Source organism: Garra rufa, chromosome 3 (genome assembly GCF_049309525.1).
Source record: "Garra rufa chromosome 3, GarRuf1.0, whole genome shotgun sequence".
Lineage (NCBI taxonomy): Eukaryota > Metazoa > Chordata > Actinopteri > Cypriniformes > Cyprinidae > Garra > Garra rufa.
Window position 1 is genome coordinate 14,348,054 of NC_133363.1, and position 23,567 is coordinate 14,371,620.

Below are 23,567 nucleotides of genomic sequence, written 5' to 3' on the forward strand. Positions count from 1 at the left end.
ATATGAATGTAAGTATGCAAGTGTAGTCTTATGTTGATTCGTAAAGTAATCAAGGAATAATGAACAATAACAGTGTGAAATTCAATGAGTTTCATTTAGCTATAAGCAGTTCTAAGGGAAGCAATTTCATTATTCAGCTCAAGTCAGTTCAATGTTGATTCTATTCAGTTTAATAACTGTCAATGTGAAGATTCAATTCAGCTATGAAGCAGCTTTACATCATCCAGATTAATCAAGATTTGTTCTCATTTAATAGTGCCTGTTCAATCCAGCAATAAAGGTGCCCAAACTCCATTAGGAAAAGAAAAAAAAAAGTTTATGTACAGATTATTAAATCTATAATCTATCTTTTTAATCTGCATTGAATAAATGAAAATTTAATTGCAAAGACTGACGTTTGTCTAATGCACTGGCATGTGCAGCGGAAAAAAAACAATCATGACTCGTCAGTTATGTAACTGTTACTGTTCTGTTTGACCTCTGGACAAATATAAGCCTCATGCAGCAGGTGTGGAAAAGAAGCAGTCACATTTTTTAAATGTGTTAACCACTTGACCTTTCCTTTCCTTTCCCCTTTGCCAATTGTTCAGTTGTTAAATTATTGGAATAAAGCAAATAAGGGAGGATGACTAGTCACTCAAACATTTTTACCTTCATTCCAAAAATTTAAGGTCAATTTACACTTCGTATCTGTGCTTCTTAAAACTATTCTGGTGATCCCTATAAGTTGGGAAGCATTGGATGTTTCCATTTCAAAATGAGATGCTTTTGTACAATATGTGGTCATGTAAAGTTTTACAGTGTATTAAACAATTACAAAGGATCTTGATAAGAACTGCTGTAAACATTATTTGGAAATCTATAGTCACATTTAAAATGTATGTTTTTTTAATGCATTAGACAAGATAAAATACCAACCCAAACAATGCTATAGCTTTTCTCAGAGCTAACTTTTAAAATGTTTTTTGCAATTATGTTTAAGGGATATGCAGTTTCCTCAAGTTCACACAATTATACCACAGCTGTATTTTACCACATTAAATATTGTCACATTGCACTAACACTGGATGATCTGGAAGTGTCTAAATACTTTGTCCTAATTTAGAAAAGTATAGTACATATTAGATGCATTCACATTCATCTCAGTTTAGAGAGTGATTGAACCACTGGAAAATTTAAAGAAATATGTTTCCTTAAATTAAGTTTCTCATGTACAGTATATTTGATCCTTACAGCTGCGAAAACCAGAGACTATTTTAAAGGCTCTTGGACTCCAAAGAACCACAGTGATAGCCATTATCTCCAAATGGAAAAAAACTCAACACAGAAGCAAACCTTCCCAGAAGCCAAAATTCCTCCAAGAGCACAGTGACGACGCATCCAGGAAGTCACAAAAGACCCAAGGTCAACACTGAAAGAACCGCAGGCCTCTCTTGCATGGATAAATGTCACTATTCATGACTTAGAAATGGCATCCTCAGAAGAGTGGCGAGACAAAAACCACTGCTAATCCCAACCTTGATGATCCTCAAACATTTTGGGAGATTGTTTTGTGGAATGATAAGTTGAAACAGAAATGTTACATTGGGACCAAATAATCAATGAATGATCACTACAGTCAAGCATGTTGGCAGGAGTGTTCTGGTGTAGGGATGATTTGCCGCTTCAAGACCTGGGCAACTTGTAAAAGTTAAATTCTGTTCACTGAAAATTTCAGTCTTCAGACTTTGTTGATTAGATTCTGCAGCAAGACAGTGATCCAAAGCATATAGTCTAGCTCTGAATGGTTCAAAACATTTGAGCGGCCTAGTCAATGTCTTGAAATCAACTAAGAAGCTGGAACTAAAATGGGCAGTTCATGCTCGAAAACCCTCCAATGTGACTGAAGCAGTTCTACAAAGAAGAGTACCAAATTCATTATAAAAGCTTTATAATGCTATATAAATGAACACACCAATAGGAAGTGTTAAACAATGCAAACATATAAGAAGAATAAGGAGAGTGTTAAACTGTATCTTTGCATATTGAACATAACTTTTTATTGCAAAAAACAAAGAAAGTCTTTTAAAAGAAATAACTGCCCAGTACAACATAAATGAAAAAACAAACATCTTTTGTGCATTTGTAAAGACATTTTGGAATTACAGCAATTTTCCCCCACAAGGCAATAAAATACATAGTTAAGTAAAAAAAAAAAAAAAAAGCAAACAATAAAACCCAAAACATACAGAACAAAAAGTCTAATACACAAACCTAGCATAGTAAAACATAGTCCAAACATAAATTGCAACTTTTTTGCAGTTAAAAGAATTGTTTACACAGAAATAAAATTCAGTTTTAATTTATTCACCCTCATGTGGTTCCACAACTATATGTATGCATTTCTTCACTTCTTTTTTGCCACAGAACACAAAAGATGATATTTCATATAACACTGGAGAATTGGAACTTGGAACTGCAATTTCATTGTACCGTATGTAGAAAAAAGTTGACATTTTAACAAAATATCATCTTTTGTGTTCCAAAGAATAAACACATTTAGGTTTGGAAAACCATGGGGGTTGACTGTTTTAATTTTTGAGAGAACTATCCCTTTAATAACTTGTGAGCTCATTGAGGGTTTACAGAATATTGCATAATCTTGTAATATTAACTTATATTGTATATATATTTTTAAATATATAACAAAATGTTCTTCACTGAAGAGCATTTTTCAAGGCATTGTTGTAACATAAATAACAGTGTATGAAATATAAAATTTGTATATACACAAATGCATATATAACCTGTTGTATGTAACGCTATAGTTTATTATATTGCAGAATGTTTTCCACTAACTTTAACTTATTCTCATACATAAAAATTATTACATACAAGTAATGTATATATTTAAGCTGAACATGCAAGCATATTTAAAGAGTGGGCATTAATAGTAATGCTCAAGTTCAAATGATTAAAAACTAAGGCACATAAAAAAAAAATCCCATTAAATATTTATCGCTCAAAAAGTCTGGAGCAAACCTTCAGTAGATCAAACATGTTCTATATTTAACTACTTAATACTTCTGTTCTGAACATTCCTCAGTCACCTGTAATAAAGGTGTCTAGCTAATCTCAGAACTTTGTAAAATTTGTGAGCATGATGTATTATGATTTTTAATAATTATGATTTGGCTGATTACATTTATCAAAAGAAGCAATAATAATAACAACAATCATAATAACTGATTGTCTTTTATAAATCATATGAATTGTTCCTGTTTCTGCAGGTTTTGAAAGAGATTTGACATGGCAAATGTTATACATGTATAATATTAGAAGAAGAAAAAAAATCACTGAGCCAAATAGGACATCCATATCTTTTGGTAAAATGCCAGTTACCAAACAGAGCTAGTTTCAGTTCTTCAGATAATAATAATAATAATAATAATAATAAAAAAAACTAAATAACAGTGTAAAACTCTTATGGTGCTTACAGTTACTTAAAACCGTGCAATCTATTTTACCAACCTTCTCATAAAACAAATATATCAAATACATTGTCTAGATTTCTATTTTAGAGGATTTCTGTACTGTTCAAATTGTCACATGGTGAAAATGGACCTTAGCCTGAACGGTCTCAAAGATTGCCGAATTGTTTTATCAAACCTTATTGAAGTGTTACAGTTAATACTCTGGTTTCCAAAGAATGATCTGTTTGTCCACACCACCTGTGATGATACTACTGCATTGTTCATTCATCCACATACACGTAACTGCACCTGCATTAAAGACACACAGGTTAATATGAAGCACTGTTCCAAAATCTGTAATGTTACCTACACAGAGTGCTACATACACTCCTAAAAATAAAGGTGCCTTATGATGCCATAGAAGAACCTTTCTTGTCTAATTGGTTCCATAAAGAACCTTAAACATCTGAAGAACCTTTCTGTTTCACAAAATGTTCTTTGTGGCGAAAGAAGGTTCTTCAGATTATAAAAAGGTAAGAAAGAGATGGTTCTTTAAAGACCCTTTGACTGAATGGTTTCTTGTGAAATCGAAAATGGTTCTGAAGAACCTTTCCAAGCACTTTTCTTTTTAAGAGTGTACACTACAGCTAGATTTTTAATGTTTTTTTTTTTTTTAAAGGAGTCTCTTCTGCTCACCAAGCCTGCATTTATTTAATCCATACTATTTAAAATAAAGAAAATTAAAAAAAAAAAAAATTCCTGTGATAAAAGCTACATTTTCAGCATCATAACTCCAGTCTTCAGTGTCACATGACCCTTCAGGAATCATATGCTGATTTGCCGTTCAAGAAACATTTATTATTATTGTTATCAATATTTTAAATAGTTGAGTATGTTTTTTCAGGATTCTTTGATGAATAGAAAGACCGAAAGATCAGCATTTATCTGAAATGAAAAGCTTTTGTAAAATGATACACTCACCATTCAAAAGCTTGGAGTCAGTTCTTTTTTTTTTTTTGGAAAAGAAATGATAAAAAAAATATAAAAAAAATATATATATTTAGCAAGGATGCTTTAAACTGATCAAAAGTGACGATAAAGACATTTATAATACTATAAAAGATTTCTATTTCAGATAAATGCTATTCTTCTGAACTCTCTATTTAAAGAAACCTGAAAAAATCCTACTCAGATGTTTTTAACAATAAAAATTAGTTTTTTTTGTGCAGCAAATCAGAATAGAATGTTTTCTGAAGGATCATGTTACTGGTGTAATGATGCTAAAATTCAGCTTTGAAATCACATTTTACAATATATTCAAATAGAAAACAGTTATTTAAAAAAAAAACATTTAATATGTTACTGTTTTTGCTGTATTTTGGATCTAATAAAACTTCAAAAACTTTTGACTGTTAGTGTTAGTGACAAAATTATGACTAAACAAAAATATTAAGTATTTTGACTAAATTCTAAGCCACTCTCCTTAATAGACAAAATTCTAGTTTCCTCAAGCACAGTGAGGGAAAAATAGCATTTTAATTACACACACATACATATATATATATATATATATATATATATATATATATATATATACACACACATATACATATATACATACATATGTATATGTATATATATATATATATATATGTGTGTGTGTATATATATATATATATATATGTGTGTGTGTGTGTGTGTATGTGTATATATATATATATATATATATATATATATATATATATGTGTGTGTGTGTGTGTGTGTGTGTGTGTGTGTGTGTATATATATATATATATATATATATATATATATATATATATATATATATGTGTGTGTGTGTGTGTGTGTGTGTGTGTGTGTGTGTAATGAAAATGTACTATTTGAGTCAATATTTTGTGTGTTATGTATTTTTGGGTATCACACTGTTTGTTTATCAATATACCAATGTCCAACATAACTGGAAGTCAAAAATTGTGTATATTTCACATGAAGAGTGCAAACTATGTGGGTTTTTGCTTATATATAGCATTTAAGATGATAAAGTCACTCCATTTAAGTTGGGATGCAGACTTAAGCTTTGTTCACACACCAGAATAACAACAAGAATAACAACGACAGTTGGTCAGACCAGGGGTTCATTTCGTAAAAAAAACTAAAAAACTAAAAAACTATGGTAACAGGTTCCTTTGTTACCAACAGAGTTCAGCAGAATTTGTTACCATAGTTGACTAATGATGCTTTTTGGAAACACACCCCTGGTCAGACTCACTTTGCTCACTGGTGCGTGTTTACCTGAATGAGCAGCAGGTATCTTGTGGATGACTTTACTGCTAAGGAGGTCCCATACACTGAGATCTCCTGACACCCCTCCAGACAACACAGTGTTACCATCCCAACAGAAACACCTAAAAGAAGAAAAGTGTTATATGAATTGGAAAATATAGGATGTTCTACATGTAGCTCCTTAACATGAAACACTGTGCAACATATACTGTGTGTGTTCTGGTCACCTCTGCTCTAGCTCTGCATGTACAGTAGCGATGAGCATGCCTGTCTGCACATCTGTAACCACCAAACACGAGTCCTCCCCAACACTCAGTATATGTCTGCTGTCTGAAACCAGGAAATTTGGTAATACTTTACAATAAGGTTCATTAGTTAGAATGAATAGATTTCATAGAATGAACAACACTTCCACAGCATTTATTAATCTTAGTTAATTATTAAAATCACAAGTTTTGTTTGTTAACACTGGTTAATGCACTGTGAACTAACATGAACAAACAATGAACGACTGTATTTTCATTAACAAACATTCAAACGATTAATAAATAGTGTAATTAATGTATTGTTTATTCACAGAGTGATAACAAACCGCTTATTGTAAAGTGTTACCTGAAATTTTACAAAATTCCCCCTCAAAGAAACAAAAACAACCACCAAAAAAAGTCAAAGATCTTGATAAATCTTCCTACATAAATATACATTACACACTTACCAGGGCTGAAGGCTACCTGGTGAATCTTTCCAGAATGGCAGGTCAGCTGATTTAGTGGGAGAGGGTTGGCAATGTCCCAAAGAGTGAGTGTTCCTTCTTTAGTACCCGTTGCCAAAAGTGTGCCAGCTGGGCTGAGATCTAAAGTATTAACCTGTAAATACATAAGTATATACAATGTAGAAATTAGATAAATGTTAACATTTTAGACAAAATAATATAAAGGCACTTCTCTTTAACAGAGCCCAAATGGCATAAATGCACCCATAAATGTACAATGTACAACTTTTACATGTTCTTTAGTGAATGAATTATTATATATGCCTCATTCAACCATTTGATGATACAGAATTATATAACACAACAGGATTAAAATCTGTTAAAACTGATACCCAATTACCTGTGGAGAATTATTTATGACATTACATTTTAATCCCTTAATTTAATTTTGTGTACAAACTTACAAGACTAACACTATATATATAAAAAAAATACGATATTCTTACAAAATTGTGGCATGGACATCATTTAGACACTTTGTATAGCATGGTGGAAAGACAAGCAAATAAACTCACTCACATTTTCTCAATTTTGCATACTGAATTTGTCAAGCTCAACCAATTAACCCAGTTACTCAAGATCTTGTAATGAAAGGAAATATAAATCAAAGAATAACATTTTAGTGAATTTTTTGGGGGATATGCAAAGCAATAACTAGTCCAATCTAGCTAGCCACTACTGAGTTATAGCTTTATTCAGGCGAAACATGCATTCCTGCAACGCACTATACAACAATTTGGGACAAATATGATGTAATTTAATGTAGATGACTTTACCTTAGACTTAAATATTATGTATTGTTCATTTTTCAGTAAAAAAAAAAAAATTGTGCTCCTTGAAAAAAGCTAAAGAGAGAAATCTAAAAATAGAATCCTTTCTATTCCGGTTTGTACTGTTTGTTTTTTCAAACTAAGTTCTAACTCATCTATGACACTTTGTTCATTTCTTAAAATGAACTTCTTGTGCAGTGCTTATTGTCAGGTATATGACTGGCTTTAGTCAATGGCGCATCATGGCTAGATGTCTCTGATACAATTTGTTATACAGTACATGAATTCTGTACATCTTCCTTGCCTTGTCTACGATCTGTTAAATAAAAATAAAACTACAGTGTATGGCAGGTTTAAAAGACTAAGCTAAGAGACCAAACTTTTACTTTTATCAGATATTTTAACAATAATCAGCTGTCTGACACAGCTGCTTATATTGTAGTTTAAGCATTCCTCAGTACCAACCCCGGCCTCATGTTCAAATTCAGCAAGCAGGTCAAATCGACTCCTTTTATTACTGGAGATGTCATCTGCTACACATTTCCAAATCTGTTGAAGTAAAACAGAGAAAGTAGCAAATCAATAGAAAGAGTAGGTGATGTACATATAAGAACTGCTATTTGTTTTGAAGTATATTTATTCATCAGAGCTATATGAAAAGGAAAGCTAAATTAGTTAGAATATGCCACTATAATTTTTTTGTAAGATGCTTAAAGTTAAGTACAGATGTCATAAGTGCAATATGAAACATGAAATATGAAACATTTAGTACCACATAAAAAGGTGTCCTTGGTAACCGTACAGTACACTTAGCTTTGCTCATAGAGTTAAAACTAAGTTTAGATTTATTCCTTAATGTTTTGCAAGAAAGCACACATGGCTGGATTAATTGAAAATACCTTCACAGTAGAATCCCAAGATGCTGTGTAAAGTTTGTCATCCCTCCAGCAAATATGACTAACTGCATCATCATGACCCATCAAAGTGTCTTGTCTTCTCCCATATGCAATTGAGTAGAAATATCTGCAGGAAACAAGAAAGAGATCGAAGAGTAGGTAAACAGAAAAAAATGGAGGAAAAGTGATAAAAAAAATAGAGAGAAATTTAGAAATTTGTTAAATTGATAAGATTTATATGGATATGATTGTGGTTACTACAGTATTGCTTACACATTGTTGTCCCAGGAGGAGCACACAACAATCTTATCATCAGGCAGCATCAGACAGGAGGACAGTGCCTTAAGGGTAATTTGAGAAAAATGTAGGTTTTAGTTAGAGGTAACATAAGCTTTTATGCCATGGCGATGACACAGTGGCCCCCCAAAAAATATTTAGACACTTAAGCCATACTTAAATTTTAAAATATGTTACACTTTAATAAAACTTTACTTAAAAAAAAAAAAAAAAAAAAAAAAAAAAATCAATGTTCCAAGTCCCACTCACTGGCGAATAAAACCACCTTGGTTCAAGAAAAAAAAAAGAAAGAAAGAAAGAAAAATTGAATACCGTTTCTTTCTTCTTTTTTTATCAGTCCACGCTACAACATGAAAACAGCATCTTCAAAAAGCTCACTTTTCACTGGACAAAAACACCATCTCAGAGTGGATGAAAGTAAAAAAAAGATTAAATTTATCCAGATTGACGGGGACAGAGCCAGACACACTCAGTTTAGTTCATGGAGCTCTCTCTTAAGGAGCTGATGATCTGAATCTGGTGTAAAAAAATAAAAACTATTGTATGCTTCATTGTTTTAATGCAATTAAATAGATTTTTTTTTAAGTGCGGCATAAGTCTAATTACCTTTTGGGGCCACTGTTAACTACAATCTCTAGAAAGGTTACCATATTCGAGAAGGACACACTTCTTTGCAGTCCATTTTCTTTTGAGAACATCTTCAATGTAGAGTCTATGTGAGGATAAAAGACATGTTTGCTTATGCTTCCTGTGAGAGGTGATCATTTAAATTCTGAGCAATCAATCTCAGCTAATTTGTGGGCATCTGTTATAGATTAATGAGACTAAATAACTGATGAATTCCTAACCTTGAGAAGTTGAGAAGATGGAATCCCCACTGAGGGTCATAGCAATGCCTGTAACTGCTCTGCAGAACCAAAATAACAGGGTGAAATGTAGATTTAAAGACCCAATTATAATAATCTTTGCTTTCAAACACAATTACACAAATAAGGAACTCAACAGATACTCACTCCTTGTGTATTTTGTGGCGAGACTGCAATGCAAGTTTGTTCATGTTGCTCCAAGCCATTTTCTTACTCTCCTCAGTTAGGTCTTCAAATGACTCCAAACTAGGAGAAGCTACACAAAACATAGCCATCCATCAAATACTGTTGGCACCCTTGTGAAAAAAGGGCAATCTGGGTTACTGTTAATTTAAAGGGTCATTCATTTCATTATTATATATGTTTATAATGTTTTCTGAGGTGCTCTTATAACATTAGTAGGATTAAAAAAATTGACACTATTTACAATGAAAATTAGTCTAATTTGCATATTCATGGCTCCACATATACTAAATGATAAGGGTGTAGTTATATTCAAGCCACTTTAAAATAACTGTCATGGGAAAACCGTTGTAATATGAGTATGAGTGTATGAGTTCTAAGATATAAAATTAGAGACAGTTGCAGGTTGCGTTTTACTGTGCGAGATAAAATAGTCACTCTTCGCATACAATTTGCCAGCTCAAAACACTTGCTTGCCATTTTTATGCTTTTTCTTTCTTTTCTTCAATTTTTGTATTGCGTTTACACTTAAACAATGATTTGGCTTGAGTACAACTGTGCTGTTTTGCGCAAATTTGTCCTGACAATTCTCTCCATTGTTGTCAGCTCTATCATTTTTTGAATGTTTTGGTTCAATATCTTGGATTATATGATATCATATGTGTAGTATTAAAACAATATTGCTATTGCTATTTTTTTAAATAGTGCAGCTATTGTCAATACCAAAACATCCCTTATTATAATTGAATCAAAGCATAAATGTATAATACAATAGCAAAACGACACATGCTATTTGCCACTGTCTACATTACAAGCGGTCAAAACACATGTCCTAAACTATCAGGATGCACGAGACCATTCCAGCTCTGCATGGCGAGACACGGAAGCTGTGGTTGGATAAGGTCCATTTCAAGTGGTACATTTGCTGGAAAGAATGTCCTTTGATTACAAAGGAGAAAACAAGCACAGAGCCATTTCCCTGATGAAACAGCTGGAATCGTTTGTGGTGAGTAGTTTAAGAATAGTTTAGCTCTTTTTCAGCATGTCAGTCCAAATCTGATTATTTGTGTTTCTGACAGTGATTGACTGTCATCACTGTGTATCGGAACGGTTCATATCAATTTGTGGGTCCTGTCAAGCTATTTCATTTTACTGATTATCTACATACATTGCTATGGCAATGAAATTGTGTTGGTATACCAATGCTAAAAACCAGAACAGCAATAGAGTTTGAGATACAGACGTTGTCAACATGACAACACGTTGCTGTCACACTGGATTATACTTCTTATGAGGCAGTGGCAGAAACGCAGAAGTCGGAATTCTGTGCTGCTATCTCTGCTTTGTCTCAAATCAGTGTGTAGACTAGCAGTATATTGTCTTTTTCTGCTTGACTTGCACTACGCAACAACTCAACCTTTTTTCTGCAAGACAGGATGTTTTCTACAAACAGCGTCCAACATGCATAAAGGGGAAGTTCACTCCAGAACAAAAATGTACAGATAGTGTATTCACCCCCTTGTCATCCAAGATGTTCATGTCTTTCTCTCTTCAGTCGTAAAGAAATTGTTTTTTGTTTTTTTTTGAGAAAAACATTTCAGGATTTCTCTCCATATAGTGGACTTGCACAAAATGCAGTTTAAATGCAGCTTAAAAGGGCTCTAAACGATCCCAGCCGAGAAAGAAGGGTCTTATTAATACTTTTTTTATACAATTTATATAAATTTTTAACCTCAAAATAGTCCTCTTGTCTAGCTCTGCGTGAACTCTGTGTATTCCAGTTCATGACAGTTAGGGTAGGTTGAAAAACTTCTATCTCATTTTCTTCTCCAACATCAAAATCATTCTACATTGCTGTCTTACCTTTTCTTTCTAAAGGGCGTTTGATCATCTTTGAATGCTGAATGTTAACACTGGGTCGGTACTTCTGCAGCAATTTAGGATGATTTTAAAGTTGGAGGAGAAAAAGAGATGGGAGTTTTTCGATCTACCCTAACTGTCACGAACCAAAATACACACAGTTCATGTAGAGCTAGACAAGATGAGCATTTGAGGTTAAAAAGTATATAAACTGTCATTTTTTTTAGAAAATAACCGATTGTTTCACTAGATAAGACCCTTCTTCCTCAATTGGGATCGTTTAGATCCCTTTAAAGCTGCATTTAAACTTAATTTTGGAAGTTCAAACTCGGGGGACCATAAAAGTCCCCTATATAGAGAAAAATCCTGAAATGTTTTCCTCAAAAAACGTAATTTCTTTACGACTGAATAAAGAAAGACATGAACATCTTGGATAACAAGGGGGGAGCAAATTAAGTAAACTTCTCCTTTAAGTTTTATGTAGCTTGAGAAAATGAGCTATGCAAAATCCAATCTGAGTGGTCAGACTCAGAAATGCAATTTCAATAGTATTATGACATGAATTTTAGTTTGAAACTGATTTGTAAAAATCATTTCATGTTATTTTTTGTTGTTGTTTACACTACTAAATGTTAACGCTAAATATGATTGGATTCCAGACAGATATACACAAAAACTGGATTTGGACTTACAGTCTCAACAAAGCTTACTTTAGAATTTTTTAGTATCCTTATCGCTGCTTATTTTGTTCACGTTAAACAACGTTGACGCATCACTCACATCTACATCCTGTTGGCAAAGGTCACTGTTTAAAACCACTGCAATGGAACACACTTACTGTGCACACTGCTAGTACATACTTTAAAGTAAACACTAAAATGAAGCAAACCCAATTAACACAGTACTTGTCACTGTCATACCTGGTGAGAGCTCACTGCTGCTGAGGCTGGGGGTTGCTGACAGATTGTGGATGCGTGGAGTGATCCTCTGAGGATGAGGAGTGACAAAGAGTTGCCGTGGTGTTTGTCCAAACTCCAATATCTGAGTTAGCATGGCTATTTTCTGATCTGGGTCCTCAATACTGTAGAAACACAGACATACACACTGACAAATGTACACTGACAAATATAAAACACAAAAATCGGATCAAAAAGATATTCAGGCAGTCAAGCATGAGCCATTTAATTATAGAGGCATTTCAATTTAATTAAGTTTACCTATCGCAGTCAACTCCTCCCTCATATGTTAACGGATGGAAAACTGTAATATAGTAGACATCATTGTATTTATTCATAATAAAATAATATCAATAACATACTAATCCTTCATATATTTAACTTTGTTTTATAACTGAACGTGACTTGATGTCAATCTGCGTTTGTCTTTTTTACCATTATGAGCGGCCACAGCCTCACTTCCCCTCTGTTTATAGCCAAAAATCAGATCAATCCACTCATGCAGGTGTTCAGACACATACTGACTCTCCAGTGCTAAACGCATTTTCTCCAAGAAGTCATCTTGATCTGCAGATGTACACAACACAGAGAAATGTGAACAAAACAACATTGTAAATACTACTAAGAAATTATGGTAAAAGCCATCTGAATTTCATTTATTCAAAAATTGCCAAATTGTTTCAGCTATATAATTGGAGTCATTACTAATGAGCTGATGAGTTGAACCAGGGGTGTTTGATTTGAAAGACTAAAATGAGCAGTGTTGGGGGTTCTCCAGGACCAGGATTGGGAACCACTGAGGTAGAGGATGGAGCAAGTTGAAGCAAACTGCCATAATGAAGGGTATCATTCCACCACTGGGATCCAGGCACTTGAATCAACTCTTTAAAGGGGTCCTATTATGCTCTTTTACAAAGTCTTTATTTTGTTTTGGGGGTGCACTAGATCATGTTCTAATGCCTGGTGGTTCGAAAACACATTATTTTTTTACATAATTTACATTATTACAATAGCTTTCTCCCCAGGCTGACACAAATGATCTTGATTATCTTAATATTTTTCAGGTAAGAGATGCAATTCTGTAGATATCTCAATATTAACTATAATTTTAAAAGAAATACAATTTTTTAGACTGCTTGAGCTAATGTAAGAACTACAAATATACTCAAAACTAAGCATGTTTTCCACACGATTAAATGAAAAACATACTTATTTTGTGTGAATTTTATTTAATTATCTTTTAACCAATTAATTGCAACTTTTTTCGAATGATTTGTGGAAATGAATCAGACTTGACAATTTTGATACAGACAAGCTGAACCAACTGCTTTCACAACTTCCACTGTTGCTTAAGGCATAAGAATGAGTACATAAAATATCTTTTTTGATTCAATTTAACTTGAAAAGCCCTTTTCCCATGTTTTAAAGGTCAGACAGAAAAAATAAACTGAGAAGGAGACAAGAAAGAATGTGCACCTGATGCCCAAGGAGGAAGTTCAACATTTTCAACTCGGCTTCCTCCTTGCCTCCTGCCCAGATTCAAACCTAGCAGATTCCTCAGAAAGCTGCTGTCACTTCTGTAGAACTCAGGAATCAGCTGTAAATACACAGATAAAAACACACCAAGTACTTTATTGAATGACTTACAATTGGACCAGTTCACAAAATAGTCCATTTCAGCACACTGAATTATTTAAAACTAAAAAATAAAAATCAGTATTGCAATATGATAGAAAAAAACTCACCTCTTTGAAATCCGTGCCTCCCTCTAAACAATTCTTCCACGTTTCACCAACACTATATACACAAATGCACATTAAAGGTTGTATCAGCGATTTCAAGCCTAAAACATAAAGTGTCGATTTCAGCTTACCTTTCTTCATGATCCGCTCGCTGCCTGCCCCATAAATTGTCTGTGAAAAAAACGCGTCTCTCTGGTCAGCCTAGGGTCCGAGATATGCCAAAAAAACAATCGGCGCTATCAACACACCACAGATAACCAAACAGTGTTCCAACCAATCAGCGTCAGGGGTTTGGTGTTGTGGACTTTCCTACTGGTGCTGGGACGTGAGAGAGGCGGCGCGAAAGTCCACAACACCAAACTCCTGACGCTGATTGGTTGGAACACTGTTTGTTTTTGTGTGGAAAGGTTGGTAGTGCCGATTGTTTTTTTGGCATATCTCAGACCCTAGGCTGACCAGAGAGACGCGGTTTTTTCACAGACAATTTATGGGGCAGGCAGCGAGCGGATCCTGAAGAAAGGTAAGCTGAAATTGACACTTTATGTTTTAGGCTAGAAATCGCTGATACAACCTTTAACGTAAACAAATGCTTTTCAGTATACGTGTGCTTGTGTGCTGGTCTGTGCCAATACCTGTTAAACATTCTGTCTGCATGATCAAATCGTCCATTCTGTAGGCAAAGCATGTGCTCTGGAGCTGCAAGAATGCAAAAGACATGTCATCAAACACTGCATCGCCCAAAGCTATCACTTCAGGCATTTTCAGACCTTCACATTGCATGCTTTTTTCTGAAACAGAGACATACATTATTTTAATTTTGTTTTTTTCTCCTTTGTTTTGCTTTCTCAAGGCAACATTTCAAAATGTACCAAAGTTTATGTAAGTAAAACTGTCCTTCCATTGGCTAGACTGCACCTGTTTTTGTCCCAAGATTTCATTCATAACATCATCCATCAAGATGGAGTGAGAAATTAGCTTGAATTTACTTGCTAAAATCTAGATAAGACACTCTCATCTATTGTTACCCGTCCCATCCAAATCGGTATACAATAAAGTAAACTCAAACTTTATTTCAACTACTTCTGTCCAAATAGTGCTAAATAAGCTTAAAACTAACTAATACTTTCAAATTAGCCAAAAGGACAAAGAACGAAATTGATAAAGGTAAGTGTTTCTATGAAAGATGCATTAAGAAAGAGACTAATCTGAGACAGACAGACAAACAAATCCTTACCAACTCTGACAAGGTAGAAAAGCACATATCCAGGTGATGAATAATGACTGCCATACATAAAACGAGGTTCAGGCATGTCTCTGTAGCGTTCCTGCAATGCGCACACATATACACACAAGATAAAAAACAAATCATACACGCCTATTATTTTTATATAATGATGAGGAATATCTGTCTGTAATTAGTGGATTTCTCACCAATAATCTCTCCAGTCGCTCTGTGTTCAAAGCTCCAATTGGTTTACTGAGATCTCGAAATGATGCAGGGTTTAGCAAGTCTGGAAAAAAAAAAAGATATTTTTTTCAGTATGAGTGTGTGTGAATAGTGTTCTCAGGAGTGTGTATGTATTAGAGACAGACTGACCTAGCTGTGTGCTGCTGTAGTCACTGATGACCCAGGGGAACACTGGATACTGGGAAAGGTCATTCACACTGCGGTCTGCTAAATTGTTTAGATGAAGTAGGTACTGATAGTTGGAGATGTGACCTCTCTGCCATTGCAGCATGTAGCTCTCTGCTGTGCACTCCGCTATATGGTTTTCTACATCACACATACACACAGATCTTCAGTAAATACAATGTGTTTAAACTGGAATGTACATACCTACAAATTCAGTTTGTTCTGGACCCTGCTGGAAAACCAAGATCTGGGTTTTGGAACAGTAGCTGGTTTTACATGCTTTTAAGGTTAGTCTGGTTGCACTTCTGCTCCTGGAGACCATACTTATAAGTTAAATAACAGGAATTCCACTACAATATCATAATTAAGAAGGGGATTTTCTGTTGACATTTTGTGCACTATTGGTGAAGAATAAACACTAATGGTTGGTTTGAGGTGCCAGGCTTATGCAACCAAACTACATTTATAAAATACAGTGGTGGCCAAAATTATTAGCACACTAGTATTTCCACCCGCTAAAAATGTTTTAAGTCAGTTATTCCTATGTTTTGCTGTAGTGTGTCAGTAGGAAATATTAGTTTACATTACCAAACATTCATTTTGCCATTATTGTAATAATCCAGTGAGATTTATGTTTGCACAAGGAGTCTGACAATAGCCAGTGCTCCACATAGAGATCTGATCTCATTATTATCCAGTCTGTCTGGAATAACATGAAGAAACAGAAAAAACTGAGACTAGATCCAAAAGAACTGTGGCAACATCTCCAAGATGCTTCAAGAGATCGACCTGCAAAACTACTTATAAAACTATGCGCAAGTCCACCTATTGGGCAAAAGCTGCTTCAAAGTAGTTCAATTTCACAATAAAAATGTACAGATAATGCACTCATCCCCTTGTCATCCAAGATGTTCATGTTTTTCTTTCTTCATTTACAAGGAAATTTAGTTTTTTGAAGAAAAACATTTCAGGATTTCTCTCCATATAATGAACTTCTATGGTGCCCCTGAGTTTGGACTTCCAAAATGCAGCTTCAAAGGGCTCTAAACGATCACAGCCGAGGAAAGAAGGGTCTTATCTAGCAAAACAATCTAGCTCTGTGTGTACTCTGTTTAGAGATTAAAAAGTATATAAATTGTAAATGTTTTCGCTGCATTTAAACTGCATTTAAGAAGTTCAAACTCGGGGGCACCATAGAAGTCCATTATATGGAGAGAAACCCTGAAATGTTTTCCTCAAAAAACATAATTTCTTTACGACTGAAGAAAGAAAGACATCAATATCTTGGATGACAAGGGGGTGAGTACATTATCTGTAAATTTTTGCTCTGAAACTGAACTACTCATTTAAAGGCAAAGGATGGTCACACCAAATGTTGATTTAATTTAGTTAAAAGAAGTTAATTGATAAGGAAAATCTATTTTTGACAGCACCCTTATTTTACAGCATTTTTACACAAATGCCTAAACGTTTAACAGTATTGTAGCTTTGCGGGTAGGTTTCTTGAAGCATCTTTGAGACATTGCGGCGGTTCTTCTGGATTGAGTCATTTTGTTCTGTTTCTTCACGTCATTCCAGACAGACTCGATGATTATGAGATCAGATCTCTGTGTGAGCACTGGCTCTTGTCAGACTCCTTGAGCAAACAAAAAAACTCACCAGATTATTACAATTGATAGCAAAATGAATGTTTTGAAATGTAAACTGATATTTTCTACTGACACACTACAGTAAAATAACTGACTTAAAACCATTTTTTAGCTGGTGAAAATACTAGTTCTAATCATTTTGGCCACCACTATACATCAGAGTTTCAACCATAAAGGTGTTGTACAACCCAATGCTCAAATGACAACGCATGAAGAAAAACTAAACAAACAGCTATTGTTAGTTTTGCAGTATGGACCAGCTAATGAGCATAAATGACCAGCACTGAACAAGAGTAAAACCAGCTACAGTACCACAGGCAGATGTTTCAGCCGATTTTCCAGCAAGTGACAGCTTTTCTTTACCTTAAAATAAACTTACATAGAGGATAATACTGACAGGGCTGGTGTTCAGACTTTTTACTCTATCAAATATTTTAATTAGATTTATTTGGCTATTAAGAAAACCACACACTATAGTGAGGAATGCTGTTGTTTACTGATTTGAGACGAATACCCCTTTTTTTGGAATGTCATATGCAAAACACCCATTTAATTCTACATTGGATATAGCTAAACAACACCACTGTTAAACACCCCTATATTTAAAGAAATACAGCCCATGTGAAAAAACTTCAAAGTGAATCCTTAATACACACATACAAATAAAGCCTACCAAGGAAAGTTGCAATGTAGTAGTAAAGCTCATCTCTTTCTTCAGTACTGTAGAACTTCAGGTAGATATCCGAGCACAGATCATTCTCTGTGCAAAACACCTCAAGACCCTTAACACACACACACACACACACACACACAAATTATGCCCTTGTTTTTGTGTGTAAATACCATGACAGACACAAAACTAAAGAACAAATAAATGAATAAAGAACATTACAAAAACACTCACCAAAGGCCTCAGCCCATGCCTCCGTTTGTAGATGCGTCTTACACTATGTAACCCAATCTGCACCACAGAATCCTTTAAGAATTACAGAAACACACATAAGAACCCCAGTGAAGGAACTACTTGCTTGATAAAAAGATTTATGCAAAAAAAATGGCTCGCACAAAAACTCACAGGATAGCTGTTCATAGGCTGGAAGTAAAGATTGCAGTCAGTGATGCAAATGTGACCAGCGTTTGTCACCAAAGGAGAAACCATTTCTGCCACACACTCCATGTGTGGGGTTTCTGTTACATGCTGAAAACTGCACACAAAAACACAGAAGAATGATAATTAATGTATCTTTCTACTTGACCACAATTCTGAAATATCAGAAGTTTGGGGTCTGTTAACAGAATACTATAACCTAATAATATGGGATAATGTGAATACTGTAACTGAATAATATGGGAAACATATACTTCCATTCAAAAGTTTGGGAACAGTAATCTCCTATGCTCAACAAGGATGCATTTGTTTTGTTAAATAAATAATATTACTACAATTTAAAATAAATGTTTTCTATTTTAATACATATTAAAATGTAATTTATTCCTGTAATGGCCAAGATGAATTTTTAACAGCCATTAATTAAGTCTTTAGTGTTACATAATCCTTCAGAAATCATTCCAATATGCTGATTTGGCATTTAAGAAACATAATTATTATCAATGTTGAAAACTCTTGTGCTGCGTAATAATTTTATGGAAACCATGATACATTTTTGCAGAATGCTTTGAAACAAAGTTACAAATCTCAAAGTCCACTCCAAAGGGAGATATTTAGTTTTTTAAAAATCCCTTTTTAAGAACTACAACGAAAGGCTCCTTTAGACTAGTATTGTTTTTGGCGGCCAGTTTTAGTTTTAGTCTAGTCTTTGTGTGAAGCTGTCATTTTAGTTTTTATTAGTTTTAGTCACGTTCATACTCTTTTTAGTCTAGTCAAGTTTTAGTCAACTAAAAGTCTGAGCATTTTAGTCTTAATTTAGTCAGAATTATCCATGACTATTTTTGTCAAGTTTTAGTCGACGAAAACTAATGACATTTTCGTCTTGTTTTAGTCGACGAAAACTGATGACATTTAGTCTAGTTTTAATCAATGAAAATTGTTTTCTTTTTTATAAGTTTATTTACAGAATAGCATTTCGTTTTCGGGAGGCGGACATTTATCAAACCCGGAACTAATCGAGCCATATATGCCAGCCTGGGAGAAAGCTATTGTAATAATGTAAATTATGTAAAAAATATATATTTTTTTAATTTGGTTTTTCGAACCACCAAGCATGAGTGCATGTTCTAGTGCAACCCTTAAAACAAAATAAAAACTTTGTAAAAGAGCATAATAGGACCCCTTTAACAACTGAATGAATGAATATGATACTTTTTGGTTCTTACCTGTTCTTGTCAAAACGTGTCCTCGCTAACCTGGACTGCAATATAGCTGCAACCTTCAATATGAAAAAAAAAAAAGATTAAACACAGATCATCCTTAAATCTTCAAAATAAAAAAGGAAGCAAATGATTATTAATGGAAATGTGCTTAATTTTACTGACCATGGCTGTCTGGTCACCCTGCTTATCCAGGCAGGATGCTCTGTGTAACTGTAAAAATTGGCAAATTATTTAAACAAAGAAGGAAAAAGTCTGCTTGAAAATTCTGAAATCTCAAAGAAAAGAAAAAGGGGGGAAAAAAGCCAAACCTGTAATAACATCTGAACCGTGTCCTCCGTTTTTCCAGGCACCTCCAATTGGAATGTGACCTTTTTCTCTCCCTAACATGGATCAATCAATCAGTACATAAAAAAGAATAAATATTATTTCTTGAAATTTGCCAAAACTCTAAGAGGGAATAAACAACAGATGAAAATATCAACGCTGTAAATATTTGTTCCCCACCCACTTCACATCTATCTTGGACAGAGACAAACACAATAAATAACTCACCCTTTCATATTTATATGGAGCAACCACATTTGCTTCTTTAATTAGATAAATCTGAGAAAAAAATTAATTAATTAATAAAACTTGAAACTTCCAGAATTACAGATTAAGAGGAACTGTGAGACACACTCACCTGCTTGGTTTCTATAAGAATACAGGCAGGTTTACTTCTGCAAACACACAGAACAAGGAATTGAAAAAGAAAAGAATTATAAATATCTCCATGCAAAATTACACTAAACTCAAATGTACAAAGAAAATAAATGATTTATGTAAACATTAAATATCAGTATTACTCTATAAATGGGTTGTGGGCTGTTTCCTCCACTGCTGCTATTTCTTTGCAGTCTTTCAGAGGAATCTGCATGAAACACATTTAATTATTGCAGAACAAGACAAAACAGCAACTAAATTTGATGATAATCTGAAGATAATACCTTTAATATAGGCTTAACAGCATCATCAGGTTCAAAAATGACTGATTTGGAACAGATTTTTAGCGAGCCACTAGTCCGCCTGTGTATTAAAAGAGATTAAAAAGATATTAAAATGACATCAAAGATTATATTTGTTCCGTGACAAATTCTGACTCGTACTACATTATGGTTCTGATTCATACAGGGGAGGGGAAGAATTTTATGCTGCGTTCTAGATCTTCTGAAACCTTTCAAAGGTTTTGTGTTGAGAATACACAGAGCTGGTTCATTGTTTGCTGCACCGTATAGGGATTAGTAAATGAGTGAACAAAAAATTATTTCAGACACATAAACAGAGTCAACAAGAGTCGATTTCTGTTTTAAAGCTTACCCTGACACAAGAGTGAATACAGTCAAGGAATCAACTTTTTTGGAGTAAACTTACCATCAAACATATAGTAGAGCAATCGGGTGTCATATTCTGAAAACCTCTTGCATTTCCTTAATAAATTATTCAAGATCAGTTATTCAGTTAGTTAGCTCACCTGTTTGCCTCCGGACCTCTGCTGGTCAGATTATATGCAGTGTGTTGTTCAAAATAATGTTCCTCTAGATCCAGCAGCAGCAGCGAAAATCTGCACATAAACAAACAATTGGCAAATGTTTAAACTTAAGTGGGATGCAGCAGGACAGGAAATAATACAACACAAAATGTTGGGAACTTTACAAATGAAATAAATATTAATTCTGCAGTACAATGCACAGTTTTGCTCCATTGTCCATAATCTCATCCCATCCCAGATATATAAGTACTTTTTTTGGACGAAAACAAATATTTTCAGGAAAAAAAAAAAATTCTATCTCTGTGAGTCCATTTCATAAGAAATCAGTTGCCCAAAAATGTTTAAGCACTTTATAAACCAAACAAAATGATCAAGATGGCAACCCACACAAAGCCAAACAATAAAGCAAAACAATAGGTGTGTGAGAGAGAAAAAATATTTTAAACCATAGGCCATCAGCTCTGGCTAACTTACTCTCTAAACGATGAGAGAATTTTCATTTTTGGATAAAGTATCCCTCTGGTTTCAAATTCTAATGAATAATTTACTGTGAGTTTCAATGTACACTCGGTAAAGGTCTGTTCACACCAAGGACAATAATCAGAGAAGATATGTTGCAAAGAAGCAACTAAAGATTACAACAGCACTTTTTTAAATAATAATGTGAGAGATAAAAATTTATTAAAAACACTGCAACATTCTATAAATATATAAATAAATAAAGATTTGTTCACAGTGACATTAATTAAATGCCTCTGGCACTGCCTGAAGGAGCTATATAATGTAAACAAATTAATTAATAATAAAATCAACTGTATGACACAGCTGGTCATGTGACTTCAACAGCCCTCATGTGAGTGCAATCTTTAACTGCACAAAAAAGGTCAAAACAAAAACGTATTGTGATTGCAATGCGATTGTTAGTTTTAACATTACAACCATAAGGGGAATATTTACCACACGCATGAGACAAACAAGGGACCACGAATTATACAAATAAATTGGACACCGCTCTCTCTCCCTGTATACAAATCACCCGATGCTAGGAAAATAAAATAATACTTAAATAAAAGTATTCACAAGAAATTATTAAATATGCAAGGATACTCCAACATAAATGCTACGCGTAACAACACTGGTAGCTTCATGTATTTGATGTGTTCACTGGCCTATACGGAGGATGATTCACCGAGCTAAAGTGAGACAACAGGCCTAAAGTCAAGAGTATTACGGGACGGACCTGAGAGAGAACACCTTCCAGAGCCGTCCAGGATGCCGGTATAAACAAAATGTAAGTTAAAATATGAAAGCACAATACCGTTCTTTGCTGCGATCCTTCTTTGTAATGAAAGCCATGAGGGATCAGTGCCTGCTGCAGACATGTAAACACGGAAGTCCTTTGAAACGGAAGAACCGGCTGATCGATTCTCACTGGACAGTTTCATTCTGGCGCTCACGTCCTTGCATGCTGCGGTGCAGAATTATATACTGTACGTTTTTCAAATTTGTGTGTTTATCCATTTATAACAGTATGTTGACGGGACCAAATATAAAATTCTGCTTATAAAAACTAGTTTCGGTCCTTGATGAGGATTGGCTGAGCCACGTGACCACCCTGTTGTTGTTTGTTTATTTTATAAAACCTTGCCGGTGTTACGGTTTAACTGGGGTCCGTTCTTCGTACCTCGCTAACTAAGTTAGCTGAATTTGATTGTTGATGATTTTGCGTGATCTTGGATCATTCGGTTCTTCGACGCTCATCCGGGACTTGCTGTCATAGCAACAGATCCGTAAGCGTAAACCTGCTCTGGAGCAGGCTTACTTTATGTAAACAGGATTAGATCGCGGCCACTCAGTTATGTCCGCTTCATTTATACGAAAGCAACAGCGATATTTGCCCAATTAATTTGTACTATTATATTACAAGTCAAAGATGACCGCACATATATGTGATGCAGGGTAATTCATTTAAAAAAATGCAGTCTGTCGTTTGAAAAGTGCATATGTCACTTAAACATAGTTCCTGTAGTTTGTGTAACACTGTTTTTCCATAAATAAATATTATCAGTGTAACTAAAGATAGGCCTAATGCAGTATTTGATTCTCTTATTGATTTCATACGTTTATCCGCTCGGATCACAGTTCAAACAGCAGCGGAGCGCAAATTCACAAGAGCAGACGCGTTTACTAGCGAGCTCTGAACAGCGCTGCAAGATCCACAGTGAAGAACACAAATGACTTTGCGACTTAAACAGGCGAAACAGCGCTGACAAACAGGAGAAACACTGTGCGCGACGATACAGTCAGAATCATTTTCCATGGATTTATTTTACACTAACTGCACCATG

At 34.4% G+C, this 23,567-nt stretch overlaps 1 protein-coding gene across 2 annotated transcripts; it reads right to left on the reverse strand.

Annotated features, from left to right (window-relative positions):
• Nucleotides 1-2,030: 2,030 nt before the first annotated feature.
• On the reverse strand, nucleotides 2,031-22,663 carry nsmaf (neutral sphingomyelinase (N-SMase) activation associated factor). 2 transcript variants are annotated; one of them, XM_073836864.1, is made up of 31 exons: nucleotides 22,538-22,663; nucleotides 21,202-21,291; nucleotides 20,678-20,756; nucleotides 20,537-20,601; nucleotides 20,374-20,410; nucleotides 20,244-20,294; nucleotides 20,000-20,071; nucleotides 19,854-19,901; nucleotides 19,695-19,747; nucleotides 18,436-18,565; nucleotides 18,265-18,336; nucleotides 18,034-18,142; nucleotides 15,676-15,852; nucleotides 15,510-15,589; nucleotides 15,313-15,403; nucleotides 14,711-14,774; nucleotides 14,082-14,133; nucleotides 13,813-13,933; nucleotides 12,772-12,903; nucleotides 12,598-12,640; nucleotides 12,301-12,461; nucleotides 9,485-9,593; nucleotides 9,320-9,378; nucleotides 9,119-9,183; nucleotides 8,448-8,515; nucleotides 8,178-8,301; nucleotides 7,744-7,827; nucleotides 6,452-6,602; nucleotides 5,964-6,066; nucleotides 5,746-5,858; nucleotides 2,031-3,761 (listed from the first exon to the last, which is right to left on the reverse strand). In XM_073836864.1, exons 1-31 carry the CDS (start codon nucleotides 22,573-22,575, stop codon nucleotides 3,667-3,669), a joined length of 2,736 nt encoding a protein of 911 aa, XP_073692965.1. In that variant the 5' UTR covers nucleotides 22,576-22,663; the 3' UTR covers nucleotides 2,031-3,666. The 2 variants fall into 2 exon arrangements, with proteins under 2 accessions (XP_073692965.1, XP_073692967.1); XM_073836866.1 differs by lacking the exons at nucleotides 13,813-13,933; nucleotides 14,082-14,133; nucleotides 14,711-14,774; ... (13 more) ...; nucleotides 21,202-21,291; nucleotides 22,538-22,663 and having other exon boundaries at nucleotides 12,301-12,498.
• Between the last annotated feature and the right edge of the window lie 904 nt (nucleotides 22,664-23,567).